This window comes from Jaculus jaculus, chromosome 8, assembly GCF_020740685.1.
Source record: "Jaculus jaculus isolate mJacJac1 chromosome 8, mJacJac1.mat.Y.cur, whole genome shotgun sequence".
Taxonomy (NCBI): domain Eukaryota; kingdom Metazoa; phylum Chordata; class Mammalia; order Rodentia; family Dipodidae; genus Jaculus; species Jaculus jaculus.
The window spans coordinates 136193911-136216646 of record NC_059109.1 but is presented as its reverse complement, the minus strand read 5'-3'; the positions used below and the strand labels follow the sequence as shown (position 1 = coordinate 136216646).

Here is a 22736-nt window from a genome sequence, read left to right as displayed (position 1 = left end):
GTGGGTCTTGAGGAATTGAACCTGGATCCTTAAGGCTTCAAAGGCAGCATTTTAACCGCTAACCATCTCTCCAGTCCCCAAAGTATTTTTAAAACTTACATTTTATTCTCAACAGCAACCAAGTTTTCAAGGGTGGCTCTGAGCCCTGGCACTTCCTCCATTCCTTGGCTCCTTTGACTTTTTACAGGTACCTGCTGGAGGTCCTGGAATCGTCCTGTTGGTCTGAGCACTGGAGAGCATTGATGGGAGACACTGCTCAGAAAAGCATCCTGACCTGGTGTCCTCTCAGGCTGGCCCAAGGGTTCTCTTGCTCATCCATCCCAGAATTCAGAGCAGTTTTCAAAACTGATGGGTTTGTGGCCACTTTGCAAAACCCGTGGCCCATGCAGAGCCCTTAACCTACTAAAGGGAGGCATATTTCTGCCAGCTGGCCATTCTCCGTCCATGCTGGAAACACTTTCCGGGCTCTGGGGGCAGCGCGCCACGTGTTCCCAGGCAGTTTCCCCTAAATGACGCCAAGGTTGTATTGGGAGCAGCACGGCCATTGCCGTTATGAGGCTCAGGGTCAAGACCCGGCCGCATCACAGTGAGGCCGCGCGGGCGTGGTGATGCGCCCGGGCCGCGGAGGGGGTGGGGGGGTACGGGGACGGGGCCATGCGGGCGGCGGCGGCGGACACGGGGGCCGTGCGGTCCCCCAGGCCGCTGGACCCCGAGGCCGAGGAGCGCCCCGTACAGCGCCAGGGCCGGGCCTGTCGCCAGAGCAAGCGGGTAGCCGTCACCGAGCCGCGGGCCTCGAGCAGCTTGTCGGTGTCCCCCGACTCGATCCCTGACGTCTTCTTCCTGCGGGTGCGGCTGGAGGAGACCGGGGAGATGTTCCGCGTGGCCAACTGCCGCAGCGACATGACCGTGCGCGAGCTCAAGGAGGAGCTGGACCTGATGGTCGGCATCCCCCTTAACCTGCAGCGCCTGCAGTACCTGGATGAAGGTGGCCCCTGCCCAGCCCCTCCCCACATCCCACGGGCTCCCTCCACCCAGGGCCACTGGCCCACTTCTGCCCCAAGTCCCCCATGGGAAGTCTGCCCACTCCAAAGTGTCCAAGTCAGCCCCAACCACCGTGAAAAAGTCCCTCGAGGTCTTGCTCCTTTAGGAACTTCTAGCTCCAAAGACATGGTAGTCTTAGACTCAAATCTCAAGGGGAACCTTGATCACAAACATCCGACCTATATCAGGTTTTATCACTTGAGTAAGTAGGGTCCTGTCCACTCAGGACTCCAAATCTCAAAGGTACAGCAGCCCAGGCCCTTAGATAAGAGACCCAAGTGGCCAAGCCAGCTACATCCATGCAAGACTGCAAACTTGAACCGAAGCCCGTCCTCAATTAAGACCCCCGCCCCAAACGGAGGGTAAGCCCACCTTTGTCAGCACGCCAGTCTCAAAGCAAACCTCCAGATCTCAAGCTGGGCTTGTGGATGTCAGAGCACAAGTAGTCTAGCCAGGCTGACCCTGAAAGATGCCAGGGGCTGACCTCCAGACACAGAAGAAGTCTACCAAGGCCCAGCCCAGAACCTCCGGGAGATCTGTGGCTTGCTCAGAATGTGGAAACATACCGCGCTGTGCTCAAACCGAAGACAAGCCTGTGCATCCCAGGACACCAAAACTCACAACTTCAACCAGACAACTCCCAGCTCTACACACTAACCATGCCTCTCCCATCCCCCAGACTTCTGTCAGCTGTGCCCAGACAAGGAACCCCCAGACCTCTATCAGCTGTGCCCACACAAGGAACTGTGTTCCTGTGTTAACGGTGCCCATACAAAGATGCTAAAACCCAAACCTTGTCCATCCCAGGATCCCAAAACCCAGAAAAAAAAATCTAATCTCCAAATTTGAGCCCCAAATCTACAGGCTAACTACCACTTTCTCAGGACCCAAAGTCCTCTAGCAACTTGTTTTTATGAGTGCCAAAATGAAAATAGATGCTACCCATTCCCCTAAACCCAGAATGTACCTGCTCAAGACTGAACCCCCAAACCTTCAGTCTAGCCATCACTACCTCAGAATCCCAATCTTCCAGTCACTGTGTCTACGTGAGAACACAAGCACTCAAAACAAACCCTGCCCACCTAGGACCCCCATGTTAAGAACAAGTATGGCCAAATCTGAGCCCCAAGTCCCCAGGCTAACTATGTGACCAAGAGGATCAAGAATCCTCCACAGCTGAGTCCACCAGGATGCCGAAGGCTGAGATAAACCCTGTGTGAGATAAGCACCTCAGAGTCCCATGCTCTGTTTACATACCCCACGTTTGACTCTCAAGTTCCCCAACTTCCCCTGAGCACACCAGCCCCTGGAAATGCCAGAGCAGACTCTGCCCACATCACAATTGTCAACCCAGAACACAGCTCCCTCATTCTGAACCTCATCTCCCACCACACATCTGTGCAGCCAAACCCCAGTCTATGTAAGGCTGCCAGACCCCAAAGCGAACCTGCCCACATCTGGATCCCTCAAACCCAAAGCCTACTCTGTCAACATCTCAAAGTTAGTCCCAAGCTCACATCAAAACCACAGTCCAAGCCAAGGGTCCTCAGGAGGGTTCCAAAGATGAGATAAACCCTCCCATCAGGACACCCAAAACTAAAACCCTCTCTGAACCCCAATATCCAAGCATGCCATGTGTTCATGAGGGTCCCAAAGCTGAGGCCAACTATGACCCTGGGAGGAAGTTGAAGTTAAGAATAATTCTTACCTTTTGAGGACCCCAATACTCAGAACAAACTTTACATCTGAAACTCAGATTGTTTAGCCAAACCTACCCACATCAAAATCCTAAAGTCCAGACCAAACCTGGCCTCCATCAGGACCCCAATCTTGGAGCAGACTCTATCACTATCAAGACCCCACACCTCAGGGCAGACTTGCCCAGTCGCCCCATTTGCTCACCACTCAGGGCTAGACGAGAACCCCAAATTCCAAGTTCTGATCATACAAGGACTGCAAGTCTTATAACAGAGCCTTTCTAAGCCATCACCTCCAAACACACAGCAACCCTTGCTTTTGTGAGAAACCCAAAATAGAATAAATTCTATCCTTATCAAGACCCCAGAGCTCTAAGCAAGCAAACCCTGCCAACATTTGAGCCCCCAGTCTTAGCACTGAACCAGTCTGTATCAGAACCCCAAATTCCAAGCTGTGTCCTTGCCCACATCAGGAGCTCCAGCGAGCCCACCAGCATCAGGACCCTGAACCTGAAGCTCTTCTAAATCAGGACCCCCCCCAAGCCCCTTATCCAGACAAATCCCATGGGGGCGGCACCCAGTGGAGGCCAGCATCTCTACAGCCCACCTGTCCCTCCTTCCTCAGACTCCCCCCAACCTGAGGACTTATCTTTCCTTGTCCCAGTTCCCTACAATGTTTAGGATATGAAAACAGGATCAAAGCCCCCAGGCTCCATCATTGCCCCACCTGGTGGAAATCAACACAAAACACTTCAAGAAAACAAAGAATATATATATATATATATGAAATATATATATATGGTATATATATGTACATATATATACACATTATATATATTGTATATACAGTATATATACTGTATATATAAAAATCTCTGGGCTGCTGCCTGGGATATGAGCAGCCAGCCGTCCTGCGGCTGCACTGCAGGGCCAGGAGTGATGGGGACAGCTCTGAGAGCAGCCTGTCCCTGCACTCCGCCTCGCAGATGTTGTCCTCTTGGGCTCAGTTTCCTAATCCACAGAGCACAGCCCCATTTGCTCTAGAATTCTGTGCCCCCGCCCCCACCGTGCCCAGGGATGACTCTGCAAACTGCGAGCTTGCAGGCAAGGCCAAACGCCTTTCCTTAGCACTTTTTAAACTAGGCTAAATATCTTCTATAACATGTGTGTTTTCTTGTGAAAGACACTCCGGGACATTTTTCTTTATGGCTTTGTTTAGCAAGAAGTTGTGTCTTTCTTGAGTCCCAATCTGGATTTAACATGTTAAGAGTGGGGGTGAGTCTTTGGAGGATTGAGTGAGAGGTCCCCAAAAAGTAGTTTGGAAATTATGTATTCCCTAGCTACCACAGTCTGGACCCCTTCTGTTCATTTATTTCCACTGATGAGCTCTGCTGAGCTATAAATTCAAGACAGTGAAAGAAGGAATGAGAGATGGGGTGACTTCACACACTGACGTCACGGTGTTGTCACTTAGCAACCATTCCGGGCCTGACCTCTGTGCTGTGTTGTCCTGGCTGTGGCTGGCGGGAAGACAAAAGGTGCTCTTCGTTGCTAGGAGAAATTTGGGCTACTGTCTGTAAATAATCGGCTGACAGACACATCTGCCCACCTCAAAGGCTACAGAAGGGAGAGTCAGTGAGATCATGGTGTGAAAACCTTGGGGGAGCACACATTTAAAAATGGGCGAGTAAATTTGTGGGCAAGGGCTGTCCTCACACGTCTGTTGTTGGCTCTGATCATTTGTTTAGCTACCGATAATTAGTATTTGAGCCCAAGGCACTGGCCGTCCATCTGTCTGCAAAGAGGATATACCGAGATTTCTGTAGAAACTATTCCGCAACTGAGGCACAGTCACGTATTTCTCAGGGAAACTGAGCTCTCCTTCATTCCTATAAAGTGGCTCGAAGTCAAGTTCTAGACTAACTACTGTCAGTCCTCCATCTTCTGTCCACAAGGAGGGCCCGGCTCTGATCTGCAGATCGCTGTTCTCTGCCTGCCTCACCCTCTGGAGATTTCTGTCACTGCATGGTGTTGACAGGTCCCTAGGAGACTGCCTTGCCATGTCCTGAACTGCCCGGACAGCCTCAGTTTGTCCCTAGCAGGTGGTGACTCCACCTATCTTGAAGGATCCTTTTGAGAATTCAAGAATTGCTAACTATATGGACTCGTGGATCAAGAGCAATGACACCATGGCAAAGTCACTTGCAAACGGGGGTGCTGACACAGCCAGGCAGCCCCAAGATCGTGCTTATACAAGGCAGCCTGCTCTCATTGCTAAGGTGGGAGGGGGCCAGGAAGACACTGTGCTTACATTTCAAGAGGCAAACGAGTATGGCGTCCCATATGCTGCTTTGCCCTGACTTCTGACCATCTTCCCCAGCCTGGATTTATTTGCTGTTGCTACTCCCCTGCCCGCTAGCCACGACTGCTACTACTCTCTTGAGCTACAGTAGCCCAGGCTGTCCTCGAACTCTCCTGCTCCTCCGTCCCCGCTCTGGGAGCTGGGATTACAGGCGTGTGGTGCCCAGCCTGGCTGAGCCTGGGTTTAGGACACACGGATAAGTTCACCTGTCCTCCCAGCGAATTAGATGCTGGGTCGTGTAACCACATAACAGCTCTGACGCTCAAATCCAAATACAATCGGTGTCTACTCTGGCCTCTGGCATGACTGTGTGCCCGTACAGGGAACATCTTGTCTTCCAAAGGCAATTTCCAGGGACATTCATAACAGGTGCAGTTGGCATACAGAGAGTAAGGGCTGGGGAAATGGTTAAGCATCCTGCTGTGGTGCTCAGGATAGAGAGGGAGAGTTGCCTTCTTGTGCCCAGAGTGGAAAAGCCCTGTCACAGGTTGTTGTCTGCAAGATGTGATGCTCTTGTCTTGGCCATGTCTTAACTAGCTGAGACAACCTTCCCCAGAGCTGGTGTTTTGGCTAACGTAGGTAACTTGCCATGCCTGTGGTCTAAAGTCACTTCAGATTTAAGTAATGCTGTTTGTAGAGTTTGCCTCATAAAACAACTTTACTGACTCATGATTTTTTCCCCCAACAGGACAAGCTCCAATTACAAGTTGTTATAAATCATTGCTATTTCTTTGTGCCCAGCTTCTCTCTAAACTGAGCCAAATTAATTTTCTAAAAAGCATTAATGGCAACAAACAGAATCATGCAGAATTGCCAAGTGAGACTTTTCTTTAAGATTCTAAAAGTATCTTTGTGGTATCCAAGGTCAAACATTCTCCACTGATGTAATGATTTTTCTCCAAGACCTCCATGTTTGTTTTTTAAACAAAAAATTGTTTCCCCGCAGGAGTTTTGATGGATAACTCCACGCTGAAGTTCCATGATGTCGCTCCCGGCGGGGTTATTTCTTTATGTATCTGGCATTACGATGGTTGGACGGAGCTGGTTTTAGCAGCCGTGGAAGGGGATCCCAGTAAGGTGGTTTCATGCTTCTTTGACTGTCTACTAAGCAATCATACATATATAGAGGTGGGGTATTTGACGTTGGTATTTGAACAAAGACTTTAGGGCAGGAAAAATATAGGCCACCAATGTAGTGTTTCCAGTCACTTTGGGCTTGTGACTTCCCTGGGCTTGCTTACTTATGACCTACAAACCCCACAAAGGAGCCCAGCTAGCACATCTTCCCTAAAGTTGAAAATCAAATGTAATACTAGGGAAGAGCGCTTGTCCCAGTCCTGGAGGGAGGTGTCCAGTCTCTTTGGCCAGCAGTAGGCCCTGCTGTTTGCAGAGTTCCCCGCTGACGTTGCCTGTGGGGTGGGAAGGGAAAGAGGGTAAAGATCAGGATGTTTACCCATCAGGGAAGATGAATGGCTGGCATGGGGGCAAGCTCCTGTGCTTTGCATAGGAGACACTGGGAAGACTCTGAGCTCCCAAGGAGGAGGGGGAGGAGAGGCAGTTTCCTGGTGGAACAGGGGTCAGGGGAAGGTTGGGTACAGGAGGGGGTGTTGGAACTCATCCAGGAAAGAGCAGGCGCAGTGACCATGGGATACCTATGTCCACACTGGCCTTGGTAGCAAGGGCTGGTCCCACCCCAGCTGTAGCTCATCCACACAATCTCCCTTCCTCCTTCCCTTTTTCCCTCCCTCCCTCCCTTCCTTCCTTCTTTCCTTTCTTTCTTTCCTTCTTTCTTTCCTTATCCACTTCTCTTCCAGCCTCCCTTCTATTTTCTGGGTTTTGCTGTGCCCTGGGGTAAGCTCTTCCCTACAAGGTCCTAAATAACTGATGTACTCTATATATCCCATGCATTTGCTCCTACAGCTCCTCCCTGCCATTCTGTCCCTGTCCCTGTCATCTGGGGACACAGTTCCTCTCTACGAGATCCCATAGCCTTCCTCCCTGTGTCCAAATACTGACCTCACCCCAGATGATTCTATGATGGGCAGAGTTCAGTGTTCCAAACATCACCATGGACAATGGGCACAAAAATAGATCGGAAGACCAGAGTCCAGCACCCCTCCAAGAGGACTTCCCCTCTTGGGACTCCCTCTAGGGGGCCACGTCGTGTTGGCTGGTGTCTTCCCAGAGGGCCACAACCACTTTCCTCTGGACACCAGCTAGCTATTTTCTCTCTTCCAAACATTGGCAAGGAAGACCTTCCTGCATACGACTCCAGGCTTCCTGGACATGTAAAGACCACTGAACAACGCCCACCATCCTCCACTGGGGCATCTCACCTTCTCCAGAGGGTCAGCACCCCTCCTTTTCCACCACGCACCTTGTTTTGCAGTCACAATAGCTCCCCCCAAGCATGGCCCACCGCTGGCCACACTCTCAAGAACACCGCCCTTGCTCTGTGTCCCTTGCCCAGCTGTCCTGTCTTGGTATCAGTGAGGAGTCCTTCTACCGGACGGCGAATTCGCAGAACTTTCAGGGTGAGAGGTGGAAGCAGTGGACTTCTCAGAGAGCATGTGTGGCCTTGTACATCACCTCTCACAGAGGCCATGTGGACACTGTGCGGTACCTCCTAGAACATGGTAACTCTGGCAGGAAGTAGAGTGCGTTCTACTTGGGGAAGACAGAATGTCCTGTCCAGTCTTCTTGGTTCCCAGTCTTATCATGACCAAACATGACCCCCACTGGAATCCTTTAGGATATACCAGACAGAGGCTGTGCCCTTTGCCAAGTCCAGTCTCTTGATATCATGGGATAGAAATAGGTGACCACCAAGACACGGAGGAGCAGTTAAAACGTTTCCCGACTGCTTCCTGCCGAGCAGTCATACTGTTGGGACTGTCCCCAAGTGGTTGGCCTTCATACCAGCCCCATCTGAAGTGATCCTGTCTTTAACGGTAAAGATAGAAAAAAGGGTCTGGAGAGATAGCTTAGTGGTTTTAGATGGCTTAAGGCTCTTGCCTGTGAAGCCTAAGAACCCAGGTTTGATGCTCCGGTACCTATATAAACCAGATGCACAAGGTGATGCATGCATCTGGAGTTGGTTTGTGGTGGCTGGAGGCCCTGGCACACCCATTCTCTCTCTCTTTCTCTCTCTTAACTAAATAAATATTAAACAAAAAAGGTAGAAAAGGGTAGGTAGGTATATCTGGAGCTTGGGAGAGGTAGTCTGGAAAAAGACGGATGGTGCTGGGGTAATTAAGGGGAGGTGGAGTGAGACAGACCAGCAAAGACCCAGGACATTACTTCAGCGCAGGACACGGCGGTGTAGTTGAAGTGGGAGAGCGACATGAACCCTGTGGAAAGATCAAAGCCTGTGGCTGACCCAGGCTGGAGGTGAAGACTGGAGCAGGGGGAGGGGTGATGGGCTTGGAGAGGGCTCCCATGTTCCCAGGGGAGCAGGCAGCAGGTGTCCAGTGTCCCTGGTCACAGCCCTGCCTCCTCCCTCCTCTTGTCCCAAGTGAGTGTCCCACAGCCGGTCTCATGACTGTGAGAGGGGCCGCCCCAGACCGCTTGCATTCTTTCACAGGAGCCGACTGCCTCGGCAGGACCCCACTGGGCAGGACCCCGCTGCACGTGGTTGCGGCCATGGGTCGGTTGGATTGCATCGGGCCCCTGCTGGAGTACGGCGCCTCCATCCACGACAGGGACGCCAGGGGCGAGACGCCCATCGCCATCGCCCGCCGCCTGAAGCGCAGGCAGAGCGAGAGGACCATGTTCCTCCTGTACTGGCTGGCCAAGTCCGGGGCGAAGGACCCCAACGACTTGTTGCTGAAGGAGGTCCTCCAGAAAGGCAGCTCTTCGGGCAAGTCCAAGAAAAGCAGCCCTTCGGGCAAGTCCAAGAAGACCCCCAGGTAACCCACTCAGCCTCACAGTGGCCACCACAGAACTCACTGGGCAAGACAGGGAGGGACTGATGTGACTCAGACACCAGATTTTGTGATGATCTGAAGAAAGGCGTTGATAGACCAGGTGAGGTCGCGACCCGCTGTAGTCCAGCCCAGCCCCACCGGGAGCCGACGGCAGGCTTTCATTTCAAGCTCATTGTCCACGGCACCCAATTATGGGGCTGGGTTGATGGGAGTCCATTACCTTCCCTCCCTTTTCAGGCGTCTAATGCACCAGGATAATAGGGGTGAAAACGGTAATGACAACAGCCTCGCTGCCACTGTGTGGAGCGAGCGCCAGCCCACGGTGGGAGGTCGTGAGCTGCGTGGGTTGTGCATTTCAGTTTGTTAAACCAGAGCATCTCAGAGCTTCGGTGGCCTGTCACGCGGCACACGTTGGGCTGAGCTCTCTCTAAGGAGCTCTCTCTAAGGGGGCTGGCTGCTGCTTCGGGGAGGAAGGGCAGAGGAGAAGCTGGGGGGATGTGGTTCCAGAAACACATTCTCCCAAGAGGACGCTGTGGCCCCAGTGGCAAGGTGACAAGTGGGCTCAGATGTGGAAGAAACAGGGTACGAGGCAAAGGTGAACTCACACGGGGGCATGGGCTGGCAGCTTCTTCCTGGTTGCCAGGCCTAATGCCCCCAGAGTACCTCCATTCTCTTCCCAAAGGCACTCGTGCTTTGTTTTGAGCAGAGAGTCCTTTAAGCAGCATTCTCTGTTCAGACGTTTTCCTTTCTTTCTTTTTTTTAAATGAAAGAGAGAGAGAGAGAGAGAGAATTGGTGTACCAGGGCCTCTAGCCACTGCCACTGAACCCCAGATACGGGAGCCACCTTGTGTGCATGCGTCACCTTGTGCATCTGGCTTACGTGGGATCTGGGGATTGAACATGGTTCCTTGGGCTGCATAGGCAAGTGCCTTAACTGCTAAGCTATCTCTTCAGCCTCCCCACCGTCCCCCCCCCCCGCGTGGCCTTCTGTCCCTGTGGCAGACCACTTCTGAGCATCTGTGCTTCATCCCAGGCCCTGATGCCACATGGCCCAAGGCCACAGCACAGGAGTGGGTGAGCCAGCTCAGTAAAGGACAGGGGCAAGGACACTGAGGACAGCACCGGGGGACCCAGCTCCAGCAGAAAGGCAAGCAAAAGACTGCTAGATTATTCTAGAACTTTCAGAACTGAAACCTAACTTTTTTTTTTTTTTGACCATTCGAAGTTTTAAAATATTGGCTTGATGTTTTGAAGAAAACTTATGATATAAAACGAGGCATACCATGGAACAACGCCTTGCTGTCCAACTGTTCATTTCGCTGGGAAAGTGCTAGAAAGAACTTAAGACCCTTAGGACCATCCATAACCACAGCCCTTGCAGTGACACACCTCGTCCATCCTGTCGCCCCCCACAGGCCATCGATGTTCCCTCAGGCCCTGTATCTTAACACAACTTCCGGAACCCAGAGGTCTCCCGAACATCTGTCACGTTGTTGTTCGGGGGACCAAGAATGGCATTGTATCCTGTCTGCCCTACTTTCTCACTTGCTTCCCCAAAACAGTATCTGGCTTTCAGATTAGTGGCCCGAGTTTCCTGCTGTCATAGTAAGTGGGGTCTGCTTGACGGCGCTCTCATACCAGCCTACGTGGCCTTACCCAGCTCAGCGCTATGTCTGACAAATAACAGTCAGGAAAAAATATCTCAGCATCAACTGTGTCAAGATGGAGATCTTGTTTTTGGCAAGCACTCTCCAAAATCAATAGGCAGATATTAAACAACCCCGATCCCATGGCCAGGTCACTTAGCTAATGAGGTGTGCGGGGGGTGGTGATTTGGGTACCCTTTTAACTTAACAAGTGGTGTCTCTCCAAGCCCTGCGTTTGCCAAGAGCTGTGCTAAGCAGTCTTTGTCACTGGGAGAGCCAACTGCCTGGCACCAGGACCCACAATCTTGGGGACAAGCACTCTATCTTCATTTGCCTCTAATTCAATTAGATATTTGGCTAGACATGGCGTAACTTCTAAACTCTCTGCGTTGACATATTTCTCAGTATGGGATAGGGTCATTTGAGCATGCTACTGGGTCCTGCAGATCCTTAGTTTTTGAGAATCTCAGCACTTGTTGGGGCGGGGGCCCTTTCCCAGGTATTGTAACCCACAAAAGCCTGATGACAGGCCCTCGAGCTCAGGGCCCTGTGCAAACACACGGTCATGGCGCACCCCCAGCTGCCGTGAAGGGCATCGAAAGAGGCCCACCCTACCTCTTCCTCACTCACTCGTGAGCCTCGTGCCAGCCCGGGAAGCAGTCTGGGGAACTGGGACCCATTTGCGGATGCAGAGAAGATGATGGCTGAATGGGCCATGGCGTTTCGATTTTCCCTGGCTGCAGAGCGGTCAGAAACAAACTACCGTGGCCCTCCTCTCTGCTTGACCCCTGGGAGAGTGGTGGTCCTCCTCTCACAAACCCCCGCCGTGTGTGACATTGTAACTCGCCTCTCTTCTGTAAGCCAATACAAAGTATGTTTTGTATTATACAAAGCCATACAAGATATGCTTTAAAAATTTTTTTATTCATTTATGTGTGTGTGGGTGAGAGAGAGAGAAAGGGAGAGAGAAATAGAGAGAGAGAGAGAACATGGGTGCTCTGGCCTCTTGCTACAAACACAAACACACTCCAGATGTATGCACCACTTTTTGCATCTGGCTTTACATGGGCACAGAGGACTCAAGCTCAGATAAGCAAGCACCTTAAACTGCTGAGTCATTTCCCTAGCCCTGGCTAGAGCAGACGTGTGAGTAAAACTGTTTTTTTGCCAGCATTGGTAATGTTGTCTTCCCTTCAGTGTACTGTGGACTAGGGTTCCAGACCTTTCTCTCCTCATTAGTTTTGTGACTTCCAGACCAACAGCCACCTCTTGAGACCCTCTCGCTTTGTCTGTTACCTTCCCAACCCTGTCATGTTGGTGAAAGGAATGACCAGTGGGAATTACGGTCTCAAGACCCCAGAACCTACTAACCAGATCCTAGCAGGAAAGCTGGCCTTGCCCCCTGGTAGACCTGGCTTACAGATTTTCTCTGCCACCAGCTATGTGGCATTGGGCCAATCAGTGGCAGACTCCTGGGGAGGGGGATCTCAGGTTCCTCATGCGAGATGTTTGGGTAATAAAACTTGCCCTCTGTTGCCACCAGAGAGATTAAATGGCTGGCACGGAGCAGACACTTGAAAAATGGTAGGCATTATTAGTATTATTACTACCAACACTTAATTTGCTTAAAATGTTTACTCACTAAGATCAATACCCTCCCCGGTTCCAGAGAGACTCATAAATTCTCGGCAAACCTTATACAATAAGAGTCTCCATCCAGAACTAATAACTCCCAAAGTGGGAGATAAATAACTTGCTGTAAACTTGCTGATTTGGATGTTAAGTAGAAGCCGTCCTCAGCAACTTGCAGAAAGTGCGTTTGAGCCTGCGCCATCAGGCCCGGCCTTGCAGCAGGCTCTCAGGGAAGAGGAAAATTCCAGTCTCCGCAGTGCGCACTGACTCCAGAAGCCTCCAGCAGAGGGCATCGAAACCCACTAACATTTTAGCAAAACAGCGGCAGCCGCTTGTGCTCTTGGGAAATGTCAGAGACGCTGCAGTCTGCAGGAGGGGTGGGGGCGGGGGGCTGGGCTCAGGGGCTTAGGGAGCTTCTGCCTGGACCCTGGCAATGGCCTGCGGAGTAGGCCTGGGGGCATGTGTGCCTAGGGTCTCTCTCCACCACTCAGAGATTCTCCAAGAAGCCCCACTATGCCGGCTACCACAGACAGCATCTCGTTACGTCATTGTGCACCGTCACCCTCGGCGTGCTCAGTGGCTCTGCATTCTACATGGAAAATCGGAAAAGTGATAAATACTGATAACATCTGGGGCCATGGCGCATGCGTGTGCATGTCTGTGTCTCAGAAATGTCCCAGTGGTACCCAGGGGGAGTTTATAGAATCCTATATCCCTGCAAGATTATGAAGAGCCACACATATCAAATGCCCTGATCTGGACAGATCATCCTGTGGGAACAAAGTCCCGAGACATAATGGGACATGTTTGTGAATATTCGTGACAGCTGCTTATGGTGGCAAGTGACTGCCCAGGGGAATGCTGGGGTACATTTTGCAGCCATTAAAAATGACTCGGGGTGGGGGAGGACTGAGGAGACGGCTTGGAAATTAAGGCATTTGCCTTCGAAGCCTAAGAACACAGGTTCCATTCCCCACTACTCAGGTAAGCCAGATGCATCAGGGGGCACGTGCGTCTGACATTAGCTTGCAATGGCTGGAGGCCCTGGTGTGCCTATTCTGTCTCTCCCTCTCATAAACAAAACAAGACAAAACTTGGGCTGGAGAGATGGCTTAGTGGTTAAGCGCTTGCCTGTGAAACCTAAGGACCCCAGTTCGAGGCTCGATTCCCCAGGACCCATGTTAGCCAGATGTACAAGGGGGTGGACGCGTTGGGAATTCATCTGCAGTGGCGCATCCATTCTCTCTCTCTCTCTGCCTCTTTCTCTGTCTGTTGCTCTCAAATAAATAAATAAAAATAAACCCAAAATATTAAAAAAAAAACAAGACAAAACAAAATAAAATAAAATAAAATGATCTGGAGGCTGAGGAGACTACTCCGTGGTTAAAAGTGCTTGTTGTGCAGGCCTGACAACCAGCGTTCAGCTCCCCAGAAAACCAGATGTAGTGGTGCCCACATCTCTAACCACACTGAGCCTAATCGGTGCAGGAGTCAGGAGAATCCTTAAGCTCCAGGGTCAGCCAGTCGTGGTCAGAGCAGCAAATCAGAGAGCCTGTTGCAAACAAGCTGGAAGGTGAGTACCAGCACCCCAAGGTCCTCTGACCTCTACACACTGTGGCAAGCACACACCACCCCCACGCACACAGGCAAAATTTAAAAAGAAATGACGGGGAGCTGGGACTACAGCTCAGTTGGTGGAATGCTTGCCTAATAGGTGTGAGGCCTTGGGCTTAATCTTCAGCACTTCATAAACAGATGCCAACGCTTGAGAGGCGGAGGCAGGGAGATGAAGGTGGAGTTCAAGGCCATCCTCACCTACATGGGACCCTGACTCAAAACAACACAAAACAAACAAAAACCCCAAGTAAACAACTTAGCCTATGTATATAAGCCAAAGGTTGGTCACTCAGAAAACAGCAGTGGCACGTGACTGCCGAGCACTGCTGTGGAAAGACGCGATCCCAGTTAATGACATAAGGAATGAGAATGACCCCAAAGAGCCATACTGAACTCAGGACCACTGGCTTCAGGGCTGCAGGACTGCTTTATACACTTGGCTTTGAAAACACACATGCCACATTTTTGGATTGTGCCAAAGTACACCTTAAACTTAGCATTCAGAACATGTCACACATTTAACATTGTGTAACCATCGCACTGTAGACTTCCAGAATACTTTTGTCAATCCCCAAAGATGCCTCATATCCATTCACACATGTCACCTCCTCCCCAGTCCTGGTTGTTTCTGCCTGCATGGACCCTCACACATGTGGCTGTTTGCATCTAACTTCTCTGCATAGCTCACTCATGACTTACGCGCTCTAATACTCCACTTAGGGACACATCACATTTTATCTACCCATCTGCAACCTTAGAGACATTCGGGTCACTTCTATCTTTCGGCTCTTGTGAGTGTCGCTGCCACCGATGCTGGCAATATGGCCTCCGTTTGTTTTCCATTCTTTGGGGTGCACACCTGGTAGGGACTTGCTGGGCCATGTAGCAATTCTTTTTTTGCTCCTGAAATCCAGCAAGTCAATATAAGTGAATGGGAAGATGGCTCAGCAGATAAAGAGCTTGCCACACAAGCAGGGGGTTCGGAGTCAGATCTCTGTACCCCACATGAAAGCCTGGCTCTGTAACCCCAACACACCTGCAGTGAGATGGACGCAAAATGGGTGGGGCGAGTTTCCCAGATGTGCCCAGAGGTTATCTTAATCTACATAATCCATCAGCGGTAATTCTAGGACCGGTGAAGTTGACAATATAAACCATTACAGCGTGTAAAGTCAGCTCCCATGCTCCTCTAGAGGACAGACTGGGTAGTGCTGTGACCTTAGTTGCTGGTCTAAGTGCAGAGTAAGAAAGCCCAGGCTCAGGTTCTGAGAGCTCATCTTAGGTCCCCTCGGACACGGAAACACCTCCACCTGGGCCCTTCAGAGCCACCTTCTCACAAATCCCCAAGAGTTCTAGCACTTTCTGAAGCTCTCAGTAAGAAAACCCTTCCAGGTCATCTCCAAGTAGGTTCCCGCCAGGTGGCGCTGTGGCGCGATGCTTCTGCACACGGGCGGCGTGGCGGCCAGCAACCCGCAAATGGACTCTGGGCTCGGGATGGTTGAGAACTCTGAATTCCCCTTTGCCCTAATTGAGGCCTTGGGGTGGAGGCTTCTTGGTCCTTTCCTGCCTGCTGTTTTGATCTTTGCACACCTGAGAATATTTTTTAAAAGTACCTAACTTTACGTGGATAATGCTTCCATATAAAATTTATAGGATGCTTAGAGACTTCAGGGCTTTGAATCAGGGCCTCAGTTGGGCTAAGGGGCAGCCAATTCCATGTTTCACTCTCAAGCACAGAAAAGGCCAAGATCTTTCTACTCTAATTCCACATTTTAATTAATGTCTCTACTGCCAGCAGGGGTTGCTACCAAAGGCAAGAAGGCATTTTGAAGTTCAGGTCTTCTTCCCTTCTTTCTCTGGCAAAGATGTCAAGTGAGATTTGAAACACCGAACCTGTCAGGACAATAGCTTTAAAAATTTTTATTTACTTATGAGAGAGAAAGAGACTGTGAGCATGGGTGCACCGGTGCCTCCTGCTATTGTGGACAAACTCCAGGCACATGTGCCACTTTGTGCATCTGGCTTTACATGGTATGGTTGTTTGATTCAGGTGTTCCCCATAAACTTAGGTGTTTGGAATGCGAAGTCCCCAGCTGTTGGCAATTTGGGAATTAACGCCTGCTGGAGGCGGTGTATTGTTGGGGTGGGCTTACTTCCCCTTGCCAGTGTCTGGCACTCTCTTTTATTGCTGTGATCCACCTGAAGTTGGCCAGGAGGTGATGTCCACCCTCTGCTCGGGCCATCATTTCCCCCTGCCATCGTGGAGCTTCCCCTCCAGTCTGTGAGCCAAAATGAATTCCCCTTTTTATTTCCAACAAGCTGCTCTTGGGCTGATGTTTTCTGCCAGTGTGTGAACTTGACTGCAACACATGGGCACATGGGCACTGGGAAATCTGACCCAGGATGCCACTCTCTGGCTCGGGAATTACAGCTTTAAAAAAAAATTTATTTATTTGAGAGATGAGAGAGAGAGAGAGAGAGAGAGAGAGAGAGAGAGGGAGAGGAAAAGAGAGACTGGGCATGTCAGGGCCTCCTGCTGCTGCAAATGAACTACAGATGTGTGCACCTCCTTGTGCATCTGACTTATGTGGGTCCTGGGGATTGAATCTTGGTCCTTTGGCTTCACAGGCAAATGCCTTACTGATAAGTCATATCTCCAGCCCATAAATTACAGTTTTTAGCAAGTTATACCTTCACAGAGAGTCATGATGATGTACAACTTTATGCAAACCCTAAGGGAGTGTATTTTGAGCCCAGCTCATTTCACATAGGACTCAAGAATTATATTGCTGGGCTGGAGAAATGGCTCAGCAGTTAAAGGCACTAGCTTGCAAAGCCTGACAGCCCTCAGGTGGACTTTCAGCCCACAGTGGGAGGTAGAGGCTGCTTTGACAGAACCAGATAGGGAGACACTCACTCTCCAAATGAGGTAGGAGTCTTCCTTGCCACCAGCCATTTAGCAGATGACATCACACTGGCCACTCACCTTGCCTGGACATTGGGCCCTGGCATCAGAGAGTGATGATCAGTACACCACTGCCCCTTTCATGCCCCAAGACGAAGCAGAGAGGGAGCAGGGACAAATGTGGCTCCCTCAGTCATCCAGTGCCCTCAGTTAGTGGGCTCTGAGCAACGTGTTTGTGGGTATTTGGAGATTTCCTTAGGGCCCCCTTCCCATGGCTTCTGCTCACGGGCATGTTCTCCTGATGATGGCCACAACCCCTATCCCCTGCTAAGTGTTCAGCTCTGTGGGTTGTGCGGGCAGGTGACGCTCTCAGACTCTTCCTTCTCGTTGCGCCTGCCACCTCATGTGTGTGTCCCTGGGCATGGAAAACAGCCCCTGTCCTTATCCCCAGAGGATCTTGAAGTGCTGGCTGTCCCAGAGCCAGCTCAGATGGGGGTGTGACACCACTGTTGCCAGTCTTTGTGCCCTGGTCTCACCACCCCTCACCATCTCATCATGCCGAGGGTGAGGACATGCCCCAGAGTTTCCTATGACACCCCACCCTCTCTAGAAGTTTTCTGGCTGCACAGAGCTTTCACTATTGGAAAGAAGGGCTGGTGGGGTGAGGCAGGGTGCTCGTGGGTCTCCAAAGTGGCGTCAGCTGTCACTCAGCAGGGAGTTGGTGTGCCCTGCATGGTGACACCCTCCTGCCAGCATTGCCTGAGAACGAGGACCTTTCCCCAAACACACCCAGTGGCCGCGTGCTTCCCAGATAGTGCCTGTGTTTACTTTCCAAGGCTGCTGTGACAATTGACCACTAGTTCAGCGGTCTGAAACAGAGCCAGGTCTTTATTCTGGAAGCCAGAGGCCAGCGGGGGGCTCCCCACTGCAGAGCCGTTCCCTCTGGAAACTCTCAGGGAGATCCTCTTACTGGTCTTTGGGGTCCCACAAGGCTTCAGTCTCTTCCTCCACTAGCAATGTGGCATCTACCTGACCAAGTTCTGTGGTGGCCTGTCTGTGCCCTGTCTCCTGTTTCTGCAAGCATGCCTCTCATAAAGACCCTGTGACTGGATGGACAAGGTCTTCCCCAGCCTTGGATGCAACCCATGTGTAGACTCCCTTCTCTCACCCGAGGTGGCACCCCAGGTTCTGGGGGTCGGGACACAGGCATGTTGCTCACTTCACAGCATCTGAGAACCAGTCTGAAGTCAGCACCCCTGGGGTCCCCGGATGAATGCCACAGCTGCTGTTTCACTCTGGCTCCCATCCCTGAGCTGTGGCCTGGGCTGTGACATCTGGAGTCTTCTCAGAAAGACGTATCTGCCCTCAGTGTGTCATTCCGACACCGGCCAGTGGAGAAGGCCACTGAGGTGTAGTGAGGGTCTGTGACCCCCTGGGGTCCTTCAGCCCATTTTCCGCTCCCCATGTTTTATGTGAACTGAATGTGGATCTCTAGAGAGTGTCGTGCTTACGTTGGTAATTTCTCAAGAGACCACTTTGTGGGTGGCCGTGCACACTTGAAGGACGTCCTGCAGGGCTCCGGCAGGTGGCCCCCGCCAGCATGTGGCGCTGGGGATCTGGTGACCACTTGTTCGTTAGGGAGTTCTCCTCCTCCTTTGGGGCCGAGCTGTGGTTCTGGAAGGTCCTTCCTCCCCCGTTCTCTTTCCCATTTGCCTGTTGTCGTCACTGTGTTAAAACTCACAGTGTGAACTTGACCACTGACTATGCAGGAGTGTTCGGCTTAGCGGCCCAAAGCCCATCTGGGTTGTTCTGTCACCATCGGCACCAGGCACCAGAGCTCTGCTGTCTCTTGAGAGGAAAAACCATAACCACTGGGCAGTAACGCCCCTCCCCGCCCTCCCAGGGTCTTCAGCGAGATACCTTCACATCCACACCATTAGTTTATTTGAGCGCATAACCTGCAGGTCTCTAACGTGTTACATAGCTGTCGCTTCCACCTAATTCCCAGACAAACGTCTCACTCCTGAAGAGGATCGCATACTCATTAAATAACCACTCCTAATTCTGCCGTTCATCACCCTGGCCACCACTGGCCCGTTTCTGATGGCAGATGGACTTTTCTGTTTTGGACATGTCCTCCACACGACCTGAGGCTGTGTCTGGTCCCTTTACTAAGCACAGTGTTTGCAAGGTTGTCTGGTACAGTGTGGGTTGGCACTTCCTTGGTTTTTGTGGTTGGGTAATGTTTCTTTGTGTGGGCATCTTCCATTGCGTAGATTTTTCTATTTGCTCACGGGTACCCATCCCACCCCATCCTGCCTTTTGGTGACAACTGATGAAGGCGCTATGACCATGTCTGCACACACTGCCTGTGCAGGTCTGGGGTTCAATTCTCCTGGGTGGACTGGATGGACTTGCAGTAACTCCCTGTTTACTTTTCGAGGTCCTGCCAGGCTGTTTTCCAAAGTGACTCACTGTTTAGATCTTATTGTTTTGAGGCAGGGTCTCACTTCAGCCCAGGCTGACCTGGGACTCTCCTTGTACTCCAGAATTCACTGCCATCTTGCTACCACAACCTCCCGAATGCTGCCTCACTGTTTATACCCCGCCGGTACTGTGTGCAATGGGACCTTTCCGTTTTCTCTGGATGCAGGTCACCCTCACGACTACGCCTTGGTCCTCCGTTTTGGCTTATCCCTGACCCTTCAGTCACAACCATTTCTTCTGAGCCTGTGGGTGATGACCACATGGTGGCTGTTTTCTTTCTCTGTGGCTCTGTTAATAGCAAGTGAAAGTGTGGCTTTGTCCTTGAACTGTGGTTTTCCTGAAAGGAAATTCACATGGAAGGGGGAAAAAAAGCACTTAGCTGTCTGTCACTCTGCCTGCCTGGTCATTTGTGTCCCACTGCCCCAAGCCTCAACTGATAACAGTTACTTTTATTTCTGATGTTCAGATAACCCCAACTTTATCCAGTAGTTAGTGACGTATTTTTAAAGGTAAAATTCAATGACTTTTCGAAAATTCACAGACTTGTGCAATCATGAAAATCCGAGTTAAGAGGTTTTGTGTGTGTGTGTGTGTGTGTGTGTGTGTGCATGTGTGTGCGTGCATGTGTTTGTGTGTGTGTGTGTAGTGCTGAGAATAAAACCCAGGGCTTTGCACATTCTAGAGAGCTGCTCTAGCTCTGAGCTTCATCCCAGCCCAGTCCTCACACTGTCAAAGGGACAGCTGGGCTTTTCTGGTTGATGTCTATTCCATCTCAAGGCAGACCATGTTCCAGAAACCCATGGCATGTAGTTCCTAGTGGATGAACCGTCTGTCGCCTCCCTGGAAGTTTGCACCACCCAAGCAAGCCCCCCAGCACAGCACAGGCACCCTGGCATGGGCTTCCTGGGGATCGGCCTCCCTGAACTATTCTCAGTGTGACCTCTGAACTCTCCTGTTAAGAATGGGACTTGACATCCCAAACCAAAAAGCATCTCAGGTTCCCACTGCTTCCCCAAGCACCTTCTTGGATGCTTGAATGAGGGGCAGAGGAGAGGGGATGGCAGAGAGGAAATACAGTGTCTACCACAAGTGGGCAACTGTGTGCCCTCCAGTGCCCACGAAGGTTGACTATAGCCACTGATTAGATGCCTGTAGGCTCAGTACACTTGGTCCTTACATGGCCAGGACGTGTATGCCCATTGTGGAGTCCTTAGAGTCTTTGGTAAGGCCCAGGACCACAGTTTTTGGCATTCTCCTTCAGGCTGTGGTGGTGGCCTGGGTGTCTCTCCCTACCTGAGTTTACTCCAGAACCCACTAACTGGCCCCTCTTGCCTCTTTGGCTGGCCAGCCATTTACCCACTTGCCCAGAAGGCATTTTTTGTACTTGGGAGGTGGTTTAGGCTTCTAGAAAGTTCCAGCTTTTTGTCCTGCTGAAGGCATTTCCAAGTCTGCTCCAAGGGAGGAAGAGGAGGAAATAAAGAACATGGAGCCACCAGATAGTTTAATATTTTCATATTCCTGCTGCCAGAGAAGGCGGGTGATTTATTTTGGGAAAGGCTGTGGATGGAGCTGGGCCCCTGCTGTCCATCCTCCAGGAAGCTGAGAATTAAAACCAGAGGATATGACTGTGGGACTCCTGCCAGAGCTCGATCAGGAGGGAAGACCTTGACCTCTCAGGGTCAGCTTCAGACCGCGTGAGAGCAGAAAATATCTTGGCTGGCATCTTTCACTGTATATGTTATAGATATATGTATATATTTAGCAAAACCTTGCAAAAATCCTTGGGAACAAAAATCCCAACATCCTGTTTTTCTAGGTCCTGAACAAGAGATAAGCATCAAGTGTGGCCTGTGACCCCAGTGCCACGAGACAGCTCCCACGGGGCCGGCATGTCTTCCCTCTTCTCAGAACCAGCCACTCACACGAACGTCTGCCACTTTCCTTCCTCCAGGGAGCTTGGAGGTCAGGGCCAGTCCAGCCAGAAGATGGTGGGGCTGTGGTCCCCTCGGGGTGTCCTCCCAGAGAGAAGGACTGTGGCTTTGCTCTGCAGTGAGACATACCCTTGAGTTTTGGAGGTCTGGGGTGCACTAGTGAATCCTCAAATCACCCCAGGAGAGCCTGCTGCACAAGTCAGCCAGTGTTGACTAAATCAAGGCCCAGTAATAAATTGGGTCAAGAAATCAATTGGAAAATTAACCAAAGTTTTGTGTGGAAAGACCTTGCAGTGCCTGACACTACGTGCACAAGACCATCATAATAGGAGGAAAAGATGATGACATCAAAATAAAAGAGAGACTGATTGAGAGGGGGAGGGGGTATGATGGAGAGTGGAGTTGTGAAGGGGAAAGGCAGGGGAGGGAGGGAATTACCATGGGTAATTGTCTATAATTATGGAAGTTGTCAATAAAAAATAAAAAATAAATTAAAAAATAAAAATGTATCTATCATCTTCTACATCTAGCTTATATATCTACCTTCCTATCATCCACCATCTATCTATCATCTATCTACCAACCGTCTATCATCAGTCGTCTACTGTGTATGTGTATGAGCATCCTTGCCCAGAGCATGTGTGGGGACGTCAGAGGAGAACCTTGTGGTGTTAGACCTCACCTCCCATCTTCTTTGAGACAGTGTCTCTCTAGTTGTTTTCTTCTAGGAATACCAGGCTAGCTGGCTGAGAGCATTGTGATTCTCCTGACTCTGCCTCCCAATGCTGTAGGCATGCTGGGATTATAGACACATGTACTACTTGCATCTTGCGCTCCTTGGGTTCTGGGGGGTGAACTCTGGTAGTCAGGCTCATGCAGCAAGCACCGAGCCATCTTCCCAGCCCTGGAACAGTTCTAGAAGACATTTAAGTGCGATGCATAAACTGGTTGCTTCATTTGGTAGAGTGGCCAGGAGCATTCATTCTAAGTCACCCAGAATGAGGTGATGCCAGCATGGTTGGAGAGTGGTCTGCCGGTGGAACCTGAGGCTGGGGTGTGTCTGGTAAAATCACCAGTGGCTCCAGCCTCAGAAGATCTCAGGACACAATGACCTGAGGGCATCCCAGGCCACAGAGTCTTCCTTCAGGACTCATCCCCCTCCTGCCCCTCCTCTCTCCTCTGTGTCCCATCCCTTCCACTGCCCATTTCTCTCTACCATCTTTCTGGGGGAATATAGCTGTCCTCATTCTCCTCTCATCCATCAAAAGAATCATTCTGAAAGAATGTGTGACCAAGCCACTTTTCTGCTTCCAACCTCCATGGCTCTCTGCTGCTCTTTGGGTAAAGTTCAACTTGAAATTGAGGTTTTGTGGCTCTCTGCACCGCTGACTTATTTGTGGATCTAACTGTAGGTCTCACTTCTCTGTGAGTCTCAGGAATGTAGCCTCTTTCTAGTTTCTTCTTGTATTACACATTTCACCTGAGTTGTTTC

General features: G+C 50.9%; 1 protein-coding gene across 1 annotated transcript in view; it reads left to right on the top strand.

Annotated features, from left to right (window-relative positions):
* Nucleotides 1-786: 786 nt before the first annotated feature.
* Ankrd60 (ankyrin repeat domain 60) overlaps nt 787-22736 on the top strand; it is a 39317-nt gene continuing 17367 nt past the window's right edge. Inside the window, exons 1-5 of the mRNA XM_004669434.2 lie at nt 787-985; nt 6047-6177; nt 7571-7736; nt 8684-9008; nt 9264-9367. Coding sequence (XP_004669491.2) covers nt 871-985; nt 6047-6177; nt 7571-7736; nt 8684-9008; nt 9264-9367 — 841 coding nt within the window. The 5' untranslated portion in view covers nt 787-870. The remainder of the gene's footprint in view (nt 986-6046; nt 6178-7570; nt 7737-8683; nt 9009-9263; nt 9368-22736) is intronic.